Source organism: Leopardus geoffroyi, chromosome E1, assembly GCF_018350155.1.
Source record: "Leopardus geoffroyi isolate Oge1 chromosome E1, O.geoffroyi_Oge1_pat1.0, whole genome shotgun sequence".
Taxonomy (NCBI): domain Eukaryota; kingdom Metazoa; phylum Chordata; class Mammalia; order Carnivora; family Felidae; genus Leopardus; species Leopardus geoffroyi.
In genome coordinates, this window is record NC_059330.1 from 2,715,887 (window position 1) to 2,730,937 (window position 15,051).

At 60.6% G+C, this 15,051-nt stretch overlaps 1 protein-coding gene across 2 annotated transcripts in view; it reads right to left on the reverse strand.

The window, feature by feature from the left end:
• The window catches only part of ALOX12B (arachidonate 12-lipoxygenase, 12R type), a 23,888-nt gene extending 14,443 nt beyond the window's left edge, over positions 1-9,445 (reverse strand). Inside the window, exons 1-12 of one of the 2 annotated variants that reach the window (XM_045487358.1) lie at positions 9,036-9,445; positions 7,773-7,977; positions 5,316-5,397; positions 5,090-5,176; positions 4,850-4,972; positions 4,470-4,573; positions 3,982-4,154; positions 3,627-3,770; positions 2,308-2,511; positions 2,007-2,093; positions 1,580-1,749; positions 1,233-1,354 (exon numbers count right to left, since the gene is read on the reverse strand). In XM_045487358.1, the coding sequence (XP_045343314.1) occupies positions 1,233-1,354; positions 1,580-1,749; positions 2,007-2,093; positions 2,308-2,511; positions 3,627-3,770; positions 3,982-4,154; positions 4,470-4,573; positions 4,850-4,972; positions 5,090-5,176; positions 5,316-5,397; positions 7,773-7,977; positions 9,036-9,182 (1,648 nt within the window). In that variant the 5' untranslated portion in view covers positions 9,183-9,445. The remainder of the gene's footprint in view (positions 1-1,232; positions 1,355-1,579; positions 1,750-2,006; positions 2,094-2,307; positions 2,512-3,626; positions 3,771-3,981; positions 4,155-4,469; positions 4,574-4,849; positions 4,973-5,089; positions 5,177-5,315; positions 5,398-7,772; positions 7,978-9,035) is intronic. The other variant, XM_045487357.1, reaches the window with a different exon arrangement.
• Positions 9,446-15,051: the final 5,606 nt, after the last annotated feature.

Here is a 15,051-nt window from a genome sequence, read left to right on the forward strand (position 1 = left end):
GATTTCTCAGTAGCCTGGCCCTTGGTCTCACACCCAATGTAGCTGCCAGCTTCTCTTACCTGTTACCCACCCCCCCCCTCCCCTGCTCATGCTCGCTCTCTCTCCCTCTCTCTCCCTCTCTCTCAAAATAAAAACAAACTTGGGGCGCCTGGGTGGCGCAGTCGGTTAAGCATCCGACTTCAGCCAGGTCACGATCTCGCGGTCCGTGAGTTCGAGCCCCGCGTCGGGCTCTGGGCTGATGGCTCAGAGCCTGGAGCCTGTTCCGATTCTGTGTCTCCCTCTCTCTCTGCCCCTCCCCCGTTCATGCTCTGTCTCTCTCTGTCCCAAAAATAAATAAACGTTGAAAAAAAATTAAAAAAATAAAAATAATAAAAATAAACTTAAAAAAACAAAACAAAGCTGATCTCCTTGCAGACGCCTCCACGGCTCCCTCTAGTGTTCAGGGTAATTCCAACCTCCTGAACCAGGGTCCGCGACTGTCCCCCGCTCACGGCTTCAGCCCTAGTTCAGCCCCACGGAGAGCCTGGCCAACCCCCACCCTCAGAGCAGTAGCTGGGGCCTCTGAGCTCTCGGTGCTCCCCCTGCCCACTCTGGCTTCCCACCCAGAGCTCTTCAACCCCCCCTCCAGCCCCTCCCGGCTAACCTCCCTGTCCTGCAGGTCCTGGCCAGATGTTAGCCCAGATGTTGCATCTCAGCATGCTGCTCTCCCCCTGCTCTCCCTCCACCCCCCGCCCCTCCTCCACCCGGATTTCTTGCCTCCCCTGGGCTCCCGCACACGGCCCTGCCTGCAGCAGTCCCGAGAGAGTATAATTGCCAGTGTACTTGAGTGGGCGCCCCACCCTGGAGACCGTGAACTTGAGGGCAGGCACCGGTATCTCTCCTTCCCTTTGCCTCCTAGCAACCAGCATGGCGTCGTCGCATCACAGATGCTCACTGAATATTGGTTGAGTGGTACCCAAGTGATGACCTCAGGATGTTCCTTCCCGCCCTCCTGGGCCCTCCCAGCCTCCCCACCTCCAGCATGCTCCAGCCTTTCCTGTTTGAGCTCATGCCCCGTATCTCAGTCCACAGAGATGACCCTGCCCCCCACCCCCAGCCCCTGAGTTCACGCATGGACCCACGGGCAGCCACGTTTCCTTCCCCAGCCTCTCCGAGACTTGGCTCCCTCGGTCCCCAACAAGACCTGCTGTGGCCCAGCCGGGAGGGCCCATCCCACAGCCCCAGGCCCCTACCTGAGCTCTCACGCCCTAGCAGACACTGCTTAAATATCTCCTGCACCCAGGACTGCAATTCTGGGTCACCCTCCACGGCTGCGTCACACGGGTAATAGTAGGTGATGATCTCGGTCACATACCTGATGGGGGGGGGGGCAGGCCTCAGTTTGGATCCTCCTCCTGCCCTCCCCACTTTTCTTACCTCCCCCAGGATGCCCTGGCCTTGGCCGCCCCAGGCCTGGGGGCGGGCACGTGCTGTGGGGCAAACACAGCATCAGACCCAGGCTCGGGTCAAGTCCTTAAAAGCTCCCTGCGCCCTGCGAGGGCGTCCGCCCGAGTGCCACCCACTGCGGGCCCGGCCTCACCTCTCTAGCGCGTCCCACACTGCCAAGGAGTCGTCTCGGTAATAATATCCCGGCAGGTCCTGGACCCCGCGCTCCACAAAATCATTGGGGAGGTAGAGGCTCTCATAGGTGGTCTCTGACAGAGCCCGCACCATCACCTCCGCAAAGCCTTCCAGGCCTAGGGACATGCCCTGTCGGGGAGGAGGCAGACTCTGAGGCTGGCAGGGCCTCCCTGCTGAGGGTCACACCCGTCACACACACAGCCCAGCGATGCCCCTCCAGCCCCCGCCCCGTGCATGCCCACACTCCGGGCCAGCGCCCCCCTCTGCACCCCTGTAAACCGGTCCCCTCCGGCCGTGCCCCCTCCCAATCTCAAGTGGGAAATTCGGCTTTTCGCCTCCCCGCAAGGGTAGCAGGTGCCTTGCTGGGCTCGGGGCACACGTCTTACCCTGGCAGAAAGCCCCCCCTCGTTGAGGAGGAGGGCGCGCCCGATGCTGTTGATCTGGATGGTGTAGCGGGTGTGGGGGACGAGGAGCTACGGGAGACAGACCAGGAGAGAGGACCACGGTTACCCCCCAGAGGGCAGGGCACCCCCTTCCTTGTGCAGCGCTAAGCCCTCTGACTTCAGGAAGTCCCCACCCCGAGCCCACTCTTGGGGGTCCCTGGCTGCCTCCCCGAGTCTCAGTGGAGTCCCTCTACCTGCTGGCGAGCCACGTGCCTTTCTGAGGCCCCCGGGGCCAAAGCCGTACCTTGTAGAGAGGGTGACACATGGGCAGCTGTCTCAGCATGGCCAGGCAGAAGGCCTCCGCGATGAGGTGCGTCTCCAGCAGGTGCGAGATGGCCTCGTGGCAGTAGAACTCGGCGTAGCGCACCCACGTCTTGGCCAGCAGCCAGTCCCACTCCGAGTCACTCGGCAGGAAGATGGGGCTCTCGGGCCCCGGGGTCTGGCTGAGCTGGGGACGGGGAAGGAGGGAGCGTTAAGTGGGGACACACACACACACACACACACACACACACACACACACGGGCCCCCCCTGCAGGAAGGAGGCAGAGAAGAGCCCGAGGAGGTAAAAATGCCACTCCATACACTCGAGGCCCTCTGGTCCCCTGAGCACACCAGGGCCCTTCCTCCTGTCTCACATTTGTTCTTGATGTCCCCTCTGCCTGCAATGCCTCCCCCACCCCCCTACCTGGGGGGCTCCCACTCATTTCTTAAGAAGCAGCACAAGGGGCACCTGAGTGGCTCAGTGGGTTAGGCATCCGACTCTTGATTTCAGCTCTGATTTCTTGGTTCGGGAGTTCGCGCCCCGGGTCAGGCTCTGTGCTGGCTGTGCGGAGCCTGCTTGGGATTCTCTCCCCACCCCCCGTTCCTCCCCTGCTTGTGCTCTTTCTCTCTCTCTCAAAATAAATAAACTTAAGAAAAGAAAAAGAAAAAGCAGCTCACAAGTTGCCTGAGAAGCCTCCCTTATTTCAACCCCACAGTCGCCCCGTTCAGCTGCAGGAGTTGTGCACTGCGCAAGGGTACCCAGCCCCCTGGGGCAGAGGAAGTCCCCGGAATCCAGCCTACGCTGTTCCACTAATGAGCCAGGAACATCAGAGTTTGGCTGAACCCCCTCCCCAGAGGGACGCCTTTTTCTAATTTGGACATGATGCTGGTGGAGACCCCTGGAAACATAGTACCTCAGTTCCCTTTCCTGCCAGGCCACTCTCTCTCAAGGCAGCGGCCACGTCTGATTAGCTCAGTGTTTCCAGCAGAGGGCTGGCCCACGGCAGGTGTTGGCTTCTCGAGCAAATGGATGACTGGACCCAAAGAGACAAGCTTGAACAACCAAGCACATCCCCATCTGGTCACCTCTGTGCGCGCACACCCAGTGTGCCCATTCTACGCACGGGGACTGGCACACAAGTGCACGCCCAGAGACCCGAGTTCGTGCACCGGCATACAAGCATCCAGTGGTCTGTAGGGCCACCGGGGCCTCAGTCCAAGGCCCACACACAGGGCCACACACCAGGCTCTCGCGTTGGCAACACGCTCACACAGCGGCCCCCCCGCCTGCACCACGGGCACCTGGATGGCGATGGGCATCATGTTCCCTTCCGGGCCAAAGTGCAGCAGGCAGAGCGGGGCACAGTGATGCTGCTTCCTTCCGTTGAGCTCGATGCTGGGGATGCCTTCCAAGATGCGGTAGTCGGCCAGGTAAATGTTCCCCTTCTGGAAGGGGGCCGAAAGGGGAGGGCAGGTGAGCGCCAACGCGCCGGACCTGGGACTCACGCCTTGGGCGCGGAGTGCCCCGCGCCCCCAGGGGGCAGGGGTTGGCCAGAGACCCGAGCGGGGAATGCAGGAGCGGAGGGCACTCTGGGGGCAGCAAAGGTGGGTGGGGAGAGACGGGGAGGCCAGGGATCCCCTCCGGATGGGGCCTCACCTCCAGCTCCGCTTGCAGGCACGTTCCCTCGCCCAAGAACGGGGCCACCATGTCGTCCGTGACGGGGAACTTGTCTGGGATCTGCGTGCAGCGGCGGAGCAGGCCTGGGTTGATGCCGTTGAGGTACTGATACCCAAAGAAGCTGTCTTCTGTCCAGTGCTCGGCCACGTACTCTGGGGAGGGGGAGACGGTACCCGGTCATCCTCAGGGACAGAGAAGCGTGGGGCTGAGGCCCTGGACAGAGGAAGATCGGGGACCCCAGAGAAGCCCCCAGCCTCCGCTTGAGCGGCTGGAGGCGCCCAGGGCGGCATTTTCCCTGAGGCCGCCAGGGGGCGCGCCCGCCCTTCTGGTCCCCTCGGCCTCGGCTTCACCCCCCGCGCCCCGCCGCCCGCGGCCCCGACGGGGGTCCCGCCTCCAGCGCGCGCCCGCCGCTCCTCCGGCCGGAGGCCGCGGCGCTCCCCGGGTTCGCTGCGCGATGCCCCTCGTACCGGAGATGATGGACTTGTTGGCAGGGAAAATTTTCTTGATGTCCTTCAGCCTCTTCCACGACTGCTTGCAGTCCACCAGGCCGCGGAGTTTGAAGCCCAGCGCCCTAGGGACGGGGTTCGAGGGGGAGACGCTCAGAGAGGCAGCCGCCAGCCCCGCCGAGGCCCCTGGCCGCCTGGCCTCCGGGCCCAGAGCACCAGGTCCTTCTGCGGCCGGGGGTCCGGCGCCACCTCCCGGGCTCCCCGGGCCTGGCTTCTCAGCTCTCTGCCCGCCCGGATGGCGATCTGTCGCGAGCTCCTGGGGGGGGGGGGGGGGGGGGGGAGGGCTGCGGTGGAGGCGGGCGCGGAGCCGGGACGGGGACCCCTCACTCGCGCACACTCACATGGGCCCCAGGCGGAAGAAGAACGAGGCCGTCTTGATGAAGGAGTAGCGGAGGTTTGAGTTCAGGAACTTGGTGGCCTTGATGTTGATGAGAATCGGGAAACCGGGGATATAACCATTCCACCTGTGGGAGAGAGTGCAGGGCTGGGGCCTGGCCCCTGCGGAGCCCCGGGGAGGGTGGAGGGGGCAGAGCCCAGGGGTCAGCCACGGAAGGGGCCCCAGGGCAGCCTCGGGTCCTCACTCAGGCCGGTTGGGGTTTCTCCGCGCAGGCGGGCGGTAACTGGGGATGTGCACGTAGTTGGGTAGGCCGGGAACGAAGACCCTCCAGCTGCGGTGCGGAGAGAAGCCGAGACTGTGGGCCCTGATGCGCATGCGCCAAGACGGGCCGAAGGCCAAGCCATCGCCCCGCGCCCCCCTCACCACCACCACCCCCTGACCTCCCGCAGCCCCGGTCGCCCTCTCCTCACTGGTAGAAGTCCTGTTTGGCCCTGATCTCTTCCCGGCGGTGCTCCAGAAGGATCGGCAGCGTGTCGTCCGCCGTCGTCTTTCCTGCCGGGAGACCAAAGAGGAGGCTCAGGGTCTGACCCCCGCCCATTTCAAGGATCCGAATTCAGCTCCAGCCCTCTAGACTGGCCCTGGGGCCCCAGACCAGGAACGGGAAGGTTTACCCAGGAAGAGGGGGCGCGTGTCTCCTCCCAAAAACTCAGAGGAGAGGATCAAGGACCACCCTCCGCCCCCTCGCTCTACGAAGCTGGGTGGTCCGTTTTCTGGACCGACTAAAACGCTATTGAGGAACAGTTATTTAGGGCTTACTACGTACCCGGCACTTTGTAAACACTTTACTTCTGTTAATAATGTAATCCAGGGGCACCTGGGTGGCTCAGTCGCTTAAGCGACCGCTCCTAATCTGGGCTCAGGTCATGATCTCACGGTTTGTGAGTTCAAGACCCTCGCCAGGCTCCGCACTGACAGCACAGGGCCTGCTTGAGATTCTGTCTCTCCCTCGCTGTCTGCCCCTCCCCCACTTGCTCTCTATCACTCTCTCTCAAAATAAATAAACTTAAAAACCAATCATAATTTAATCCACACAGGGACAACCTTGCAAGGCAGGTGACTCTTTGTATAGGCCGGAGAGCCAGTTTCCACAATTCCAAAGTCCAAAAGACCATAGAAATCAACTTCGTCTTTTCTACGAGTTAGGCACAAATACCTTGGTGGGCAGAACCCGAGGCTCTACACAGTCTTTATTGAACTCACTTGGTGTAACTATCCATAGTTTTGGCTGCAGAAATATTCATATGTTTGACTAGGGGATGCGCCTGTGGATGTAAGGCATAACGTATGTAGCGTGTGAATGGTATATATCGATATAGATGCATATGTGCGCACATGCTCTAAATGAAATCTGAATTTCAAAACACCCCTGGCCCCAAAAGTTTCAGCCAAGGGGCCAGATCGGCGTGCTCATTTTACAAGGAGAAAACGGTCAGCTGGGCTCCGAACTTTGTCGGACGTCCCGGCGGGTAGTCCCAGGCTGGCACGTTTCTACACAGCAGCCCCGTCATTTTCCCGTGAGGCCCTCCTCGCCACCCTCCCCTTCCTCCACGTCCCTCAGCTTATGCTGTGTTCTGGGTGGACAGTGTCCAACCCGGAGACCCAGCTCGGCTTTATCCCCCGGTGAAGGGCCCAGCCAGTGACTCAGGCCTCCCCGCCCTGCTCTCCCCGAGGCTGCCCCACCCGGCCCCATTCCTGTGCATGTAACAGAGTGACTGGGAGAATAGCCCGGTGGCCTTGACCAGGCACCAGGGAAAACCCGCCCCCCTGTGAGACTCTCCCCTTGGCCCTCCCCACCCTCCCCCAGGCCTGCCTTCCCCCCCCCCCCCCCCCCCGCCAACTCCTGCCTCTTTCCCCAGCTCGCTCAGTGCCCCTGCTGCCGGGGACACGAGAAATGGAGGAAGGTGATCAGCTGCCTGGGGGGTGGGGGGGGAGACCCCACGGCTGTGCCCTGCCCTCCTGTCCACTTTGAGGGAGGCTAGACAGAAGCTGGGACAGTGGGGCCAAGATGACAGAAGAGGACAAGCCTGTAGTCCCCATGTAGCAGCCGCGTATCAGGAAGCAGAGCCAAGGCCACCAGACAAGGGCGGTGGCAGGGGGTGGACCTGCCTGTCCCTCTTCCAGGGCAGTAACCGAGTGACTGGGAGAATAGCCCGGCGGCCTTGACCAGGCACCAGGGAAAACCCAGCCTCGTGCTGGGCCATGATGGAGCCTTGATGGAAGAAGGGGGGGCCTTCTGGAGCAGCACTGAGCCCTGCTAGAGATATAAGGTGTCCTAATGGGGTGGTAGGGAGGCCTTTGGGGCCATAGGACATCCCCTCAAGTCCACAAAATGCGCAGTTAGACGCCCAGGGCTCCTATGACAAGGTTCAGACCCTCGCGCTCTGTCCTGTGGAGACGTGTTGAGCGAACACGGATTCCTGACAGAACGTGCAGCAGCTGGGGCGATGGGGCCTCCCCATCAGAGTGACGAGGCCTCCTGCTGCAGGGACGGACCTCGCTGGAGTCATGGGGCGGTCTTTCTGGAGCGGCAGACAGGGCACGTGGCACAGACAGGCACCCGAGGCCCGTACTCAGCGCAGCCACGGGTCTCCGCAGTGGCGGGAGTCAGGGGTAGGACTGCGGGGGAGCTAATGGAGAACACGCTTGTCTCAGCCCGGACCTGGGGTCCTGAGACCCTGAGGGTGGCCCCAACCTCCTTCCTGTCTGTCCCTGCAAGGCTGCAGCCCTGCGCGGGGCCCCGCGGCGGCAATGACCCAGGGTGATGCGCGAGAGCGTCAGGTGTTCCCGGGAGTCCCTGTGGGGGCCCGGCGGGTGACAGGTGGGAGCGAGGGGCCCGGCGGCACCGGGAGGGGTTGCCGAGGGCTTGCCTGTGGCCTCCCTGAGCGCCAGGGTCTCGTAGCCATCCATCCACTGGTAGGCGGGGAAGTGGTACACACGGCCGCCGGGCGCACAGATCTGCACGTAGTTACAGTACCAGGAGTTTTTGGGTAAGAAGGAGTGACGCTCCTTGTGCAGGCGGATGATGATGAGCTCCCCCAGGTCCTGCTGGCACCGGACGGTGTATTCATCCACCTGGCCAGGGCACAGGGCCGGGTGAGCGGGCAGGACTGGCCCCCGGCCCCTCGGGCCTCCCGCCCACCCATCTGGGCCCTCTCACCCAGGCTCCGCTCTGCTGAGGGGGTGCCACGCTCACCGCGCTGGGCTGGGATGACTCGATCTGGATCTGGTTTCTCCTCCCCCCACTCCTAGTAGGCCGTCACCTGCTGGGCCCTTCTACCCAGGGCTGAGCAGGAAGGATACCCCCCCTCCATTCACAGCCACCCTCCCCAGGCCCCACCCTCCCGCCCTCCTCAGCCACTTGAGGCTGCAGGAGGCCATGCGGCCCCCCAGGGGGTGGACCCCAAAGGGGTCCAGGTGGGGTCCAGGGCCCCCCAGACCTCCTACAGGCTTAGAGCGAGGCAGAGGTGGTCCCGCCAGCCCCCTTCGCTCCTACTTGTCAATGAAGATGTGGAGAGACAGAAGTGGCCACATAGACAGAGGGCCCAATTAAGAGGATGTAGAGGCAGGTGGCTGGACCTGACTCGGAATCAGGGCTGAGGGACCAGCAAAGGGTGTCTCCCATCATGGAGCAGGCGGGCCCCGCTGGACAGGCTGGTCTGATGCCATTTTAAGCCACAGAGAATCCAATGTGCATTTAAGCCAGTTATGATGGAACTTACCTTAGGAAGAGTAAGGATGGGAGGGAGAGGGATGGGGGGGAGGCCGAGACGAGGGGTGTGGATGAGTGATAGAGAGGAAGTGAGAAGAGGTGAGAAAAGGCAGGGAGAGAGGAGAAATGGCCACACAGGGGCGGGAGGTGACAGACTGGGGATGAGGCAGGATGGCCCAGAGAGCAGAGACCCCTGGGAGCCAGGTCTGGGGGGAGGGTGGAGGGGGGAGGGCATCTGGAGTTGCCCTTGGGAACTTTCAGGGGCCCCCCCCACACCACACATACACACCCATTCACCCCCAAACACACTCCTATGCTACACACATACACACTCACACACATCACACACACTTACATACACACACCACACACAGACTCACAAATCACACCCATGCACACACACACACATGCCCATACTCACCGCCCCAGTTGCAAAGTCTCTCCCAAAATGGTTCAGCAGCTGCTTGTGGCTCTCTCCTTGGGTCCCCACAATGGTCAGCGAGATGGAATCCATCGTGCCCGACAAGAGGTCGGTACCCGTGGCCACCTTGACTTTGTAGGTGGCCATGGCTACTCCTCAGGAGGCAGGAGGGAGGGCTTGAGTCCAGACTCCTCGGGGGCCGCACGGGGGCCCAGACCAGGCAGGGGAAGCCAGACGGGGAGACGTGGATGGGGCCAGCCTCCCGAGAGGGAGAGGTGAGGCAAGGACGTCTGGCCCCCAGGGCAGCTCGGAGCCCAGATCTGCGCGCTGGGAGCCGGGCGGCAGGGCGCTGGGCCTGCTTCTGAAAGGGCGGACCCAAGACGCCCTGGATGAAGGAGGCTTCGGGGCGGGGGAGCCAGTCCAGCCTGCGCCAGGGCCCCAGGGAAGTTAGGGGACAGGGCTGGGCGGGGCCCCCAGATCTGTATCAGCCTAATAAGCGCCTTCCTTCTGCCCGCCCCCATGGGCCACGGCACAAGACACCCCTGCCAAGCAGACCCATGGGCAACGGGGTTACCAGCCTTGGTTCTGGGGCCCCCAGCGGGTGGGAGCAAGGGGACAGGGCCCGACACAAACTCGCCGTCCAACTGGCCTGCTGCCTGGCCGTTCCTCTCCGGGCCACAGGCTGTGGCCACAGAGGGGAAGGCTAACTGATCCTCCTGCCCCAGCGCCCTTGAAAGAAAGGGTGACAGGTGCCGACCTTGACCTCGGGTCGCTAGGGCACAGAGAAGCTCCAGAGAGAGGTGATCAGGGAGGGAGAGAGGGTGTCTGTCGCTCTTTGCAGGGCCAGGATCAGCTGGGGAGGAGGGGGGGCGTACAAACATAGATGACAGAGCAAAACTGGGGGCACAAGAAATGCACTAAGGGGTGGGCATGTAATCTGTAGTTTAATCATTACGGAATTCTACGCCGCAATTAAAAAAAAAAAAGAAGAAGAACAAACCATGGTGATGAATCTCGCAAAGATTATATTGAGTGAAAGATGCCAGGCATAACACAAAAGGGTACACGCTGTATCATTCCATCGACACCAAATTTGAGAACAGACGAAACTATGCAACTCTTTTTGTTTTTCAGTTTTTTTTATGTTTTATTTATTCTTGCAAGAGAGAGAGACAGAGCACGAGCAGGGGAGGGGCAGAGAGCGAGGGGGACCCAGAATCGGAAGCAGGCTCCAGGCTCCGAGCTGTCCGCACAGAGCCCGACGCGGGGCTCGAACCCACGAATCGTGAGATCGTGACCTGAGCCAAGATCAAGATTGGACGCTTAACCAACTGAGCCCCCCAGATACTCCTCTTTCGTTTTATAAAGTACTCATCTTCACCTCCCCCACCCCACCCCACCCCCCCAAAAAAACTGATGAAGCTAAACAGAGGATTGGAATAAAGGTTGGGCTCCAAGAGACTTGGGCTCGTCTGGAACCAAATCATTCCTTCCTGCCTTCATGCATTCGGGAGATGTTTCTGGAGCACACAGGGTTCCAGGCACCCTTCTAGGCACTGCAGATGCACAGAACAAGTGAAATACTCACAGAGCTTCCTGAAGCCGGAAGAGAAGGAAACAATCATTCGTCTGTTTGGACAGGAAGCGCTCTGGGGAAAATCTGGGGCGGGAAGAGAGGTGGGATTGGGGGCTAGTGTCCCATAGAATCGCAGACGCAGGAGGCATGAGGACTGGGTGGGCCGGGGCCCCAGGACAGAGCTGAGTGTAGGGAGGTGCGGGGGACCGCAGTTAGATGGTGGGAGAGAGTGGGAGAGTGAGGGGAGGGTCACACTCCCATCCACCCTGCCTGGACCTGCCTTCTAGCCTTCCGCTCTTAGAGACAGCTGGGGCCAACCAGGAAGCACCTTCTCTCGGATGCCCTCTGGGGAGTCACCCTTCCTCACTGTTGAGGGAAGTTCACACAGCACCCCGGGGCCAAGTTAGGGCCACAGCGGGCTGGGATTCTGAGATGGAGGGAAGATTCCTGTAGGTTCTGGATTGGGTGCGGGTGCAATTCAGGCTGAGCTTAGAGACAGGGATGTGGTTGGGGTTAGGGAGTGAAATGACCTTCTTAAGACCCAAATGGGCTCAAGTCACCCGCACCCCGTCCCACCCCAGCTCAAGCCTGGCAGCGGCTCCCTCTGACCTTCCGGGTAATGACGGGTAATGACGTAGCTCCCACGGCCTGTCTTATAGACCTCATTCCCCCAAGTTCCCCTGTGCTCTCTTTTGCCTGGACAACGTGCCTCCAGGCGGGAGCCACCAACAGATGCTAACGGAGCCCCTACCGTGTGGCCAGAGGCACTACATCAGGCCCTAGGCGCGTTCTGTAAACAAAGCAAATTGCTGCCCTTCCCCCTGGAGCTTACGTTCTAGTTCTAGCGGAGGAAACAGATAATACTGCGTATGGAGGAAGCAAATACAATATTATGTTCAATGGTGATAAGCGTTGAAGAGAAAAAACAAAGCAGGGAAGGAAATTACAAAGTATGAGGGAGCAGGGGCGCCTGGGTGGCTCAGGTCACGATCTCATGGTTTGTGGGTTCAGGCCCCGCGTCGGGCTCTGTGCTGACAGCTCAGAGCCTGGAGCCTGCTTCGGATTCTGTGTCTCCCTCTTGCCCTCTGCCTCTCCCCTGCTCGCCCGCTCTCTCTCTCTCTCTCTCAAAAATAATAAAATAAACATTTAAAAAATTAAAAAATGTGTCTATATTTTAAAAAACGGATAAGAAGCAAACTTTAGATACAGAGGGGCCAGGGAGGCACTCCTTGACAAGGGGACTTTTGAGTAAAGACATGAAGGGAGGAGAGGGAGAGAGCAGGGGAGGGGCAGAGAGAGGAGGAGAATCCCAAGCAGGCTCCATGCTGTCAACACAGAGCCTGCTGTGGGGCTCAGACTCAACAAACCATGAGATCATGACCTGAGCTGAAACCAGGAGTCAGATGCTTAACCCACGGAGCCACCCAGTGACCCCAAACATGATTCTTAATGGTTGGATGGGCCGGTGATGAGGACAAGGTCAGGGCTGGGAAGTGCATCAGTGGTGGGACTGGAATCAGGGGTAGGACTCAGAGAGGAAAGCTGCATTGGGGTTAGCGTGAGGCCTGAGGCAGGGAGGGGGGGGGGGTTGGCGTGGTGATGGCGGGGACAGGAATGGGGTACGGGGATGGGGGCAGGACTGGGAGAAGGCTGAGGGTAGTCATGCCTGTGCTGGGCGACTGGCAGGGCTGTCTCATCCGCCTGGGCACAGTGCTGCCCTTGGGCCAAGGACAGGAGCTGTCAGGCAGGTCAGGCCTGCCCTCCTGGGCTCTGCTCAGCCACCCAGATGACTCTTGGGGGATGCTAGGAGACTGATGGTGCAAATTTGCATCTCAAGATGCAAATTCCACGCGAGCTCTCCCGGCCCCCTCCTTTGAAGCCACGCCCCTTTCCTCGAGACTGTGCCCCAGGGGGCTGCTTATCCGGGTGAGGAGCAGGGCGGGGGCGGCATGGGAATCCAGACTCAGGGGTTTCCGGAGCGGCCCTTCCAGGCCCCTCTGGGACAGAGTCCAGGGCAGTAGGGGTGAGAGGCCCCGCCTTGACCTTCTATTCCAGTGGTAAAGACAGAGGAGGGGCGGGGCGGGGAGCTGACCCTGGGTGTCACCACAAACGGTGGGGATCTGCCTCCATCCGCGAAAGCTGCCTCCTCAAATCGGAACCTATCCTCCACAGATCTCCCCCCACCCCGGCCGATCCCTTTGTCCCCCCCCCCCCCCCCCCCCGCCCCAAAACGCCGGAGCGGCGGCTCTGGGTTTGATCAGGGCAAGAGTCTCGAGTGGGAATTAGATCCCCGGGGGGAAACGGACGGAGACGAGGGTGGTGGGGATGGGAGCGTGGCCGCGGACAGGCACGAGAATGTGGCTGGGCCAAAACGTGGCCCCGAGTAGATGCTCACGGGGCTGAAGAACTGGTTCTCCTGGGCCAGGGGTGGACCAGAGAGCAGGGGAGGCACCTGGGAAGGATGCGAGCTCGCTGGCTTGGCTCACTCACAATGGCCACCCACACAGGAAGCTGAGTCCCTTGCTGCTGGGGGGCCCTCCACTGCTTGCCCCACCCCAGCCCTGCAAGGCAGGGAGCAAACCCTGGGGCCCCACCCCCTCCCAGGACACAGAAGAAAAAAAAGGCAAATGGGGCCACTCTCATGCTTAAAACTCACCAGAGCATAAAACGGTATTGCCCTTAGGTCGAATCCAAGAGTTTACTTTGGACTTGGGGACGGGGCGTGACCAACTGGTGCCCACCCCCGGGTCACCTTATCGCAGCCACTTTGACTTTCTCTCCGGTCCTCAAACACATGCCCCGAAGGGGTCTGGCGCCTGCCCATCCTGGTCTGTGACACCTTCTCCCCCAGACCCATCGTCCCCCACCATGTCGCCCCTCCCCCAAGGTTGGGCTAACACATCACAGCGGGCAGGGGCGGGGCGGGGAGTCATCTCCATCTCCGCCCCGCCCCCTGAAACCTTCTGGAAGGATTGTGTGCTGCTTCCTGGAGATCCCGAACAGTGTCTAGGGACACAGGAGCCGTGAGGCAAGCAGATCCTGGAATGTCAACCCTGGAAGGGACTTTCCAGGTCTTCTTGTCCCTCCCGTTTATCTGAGACATTTGGGCCACTGAGGTTGAGGCACTGGCTCAAGGCCAACTGGGAAGAGAGGCTGGTGTGCGTCCCACAACACCAGTCTCCTTCCAGACCAAAATAGGGGTTCAGCATGCAGGCTGGAGAAGCCCCCTATCTGATAGGCTCCAGCCTCTCTCCCGCAGCCTGTCCCCCGAGTTTCCCGGAGCCTGAGCAGAATCCTATGTGCCGCCGGGTTTGTCTCCCCAGTAAATTTTCCTCCAAGCTGGCTTTCTGGGAAACCAGATTCCAGTGATCCGCCTCTGTCCCTCCCTCTCCGGCTTGGGGGCATTTTTAGCACGGCATGCCTTCCCATGCTAACTTGGTGCCCGCCAAGGATTGTCTGGCTTTCTGGAGGGACAGGCTGCCTGAGTGGTTTTTTTTTTTTTAAGTTTATTTATTTATTTTAAGAGAAACAGAGGGGCGCCTGGGTGGCGCAGTCGGTTAAGCGTCCGACTTCAGCCAGGTCACGATCTCGCGGTCCGTGAGTTCGAGCCCCGCGTCGGGCTCTGGGCTGATGGCTCAGAGCCTGGAGCCTGTTTCCGATTCTGTGTCTCCCTCTCTCTCTGCCCCTCCCCTGTTCATGCTCTGTCTCTCTCTGTCCCAAAAATAAATAAACGTTAAAAAAATAAAATAAAATAAATAAAAAAGAGAAACAAAGGCAGCGTGAGCAGGGGAGGGGCAGAGAGAGAGAGGTGGGGGGGGTGGGGAGAGAGCCTCACCGCTCTGTCAGCGCACAGCCCGCGGTGGGGCTCGAACTCACAAACCCTGAGATCGTGACCTGAGCCGAAAGCAAGAGCCTGCGTGTGGTCTCACACCATGGCAGGCTTCCTGTGGTCCAAAGTCAAAGCCCAGGTTTAAGGGGCCTGACCGTCCAGCCTCTGCCACAGTCCCGGCCACAAAGGGCTGCCTCGGGGTAGTTCTTAGTCCTCCGACCTTGTTCGAAGCTGAACAAAATCTGGGGATTTGGGCTCAATTCTTCGGTTGGAACCCGCCAGCGAGATATCCCCGAACACACCTCCCCATGCACCATGGCACATGGGGACCCTCTTCTCTGAGGATCACAGGCACAGGAAGGGAAAACCCGACCCCCTTCCTGCCCTCAACCCTCGTCCCCTCTCACCCGCCCCGTTCACGAAGGGAGAAGGAGTTTGGTTGAACAGGGAGAAGATTCCTCGGGCCTGACAAGGAAAAGGACGGGCAGTGTTTTTCTCTGGGTCTGTGGGACAGCGGCTGCTCTAGAATTTCCACACAGCGGAGGAATGAGGCTGGGAGAAGAGGCTGGTGTGCTTTCCTCCCGCGGGGGCCCCGGGATGGCAGTTCAGGA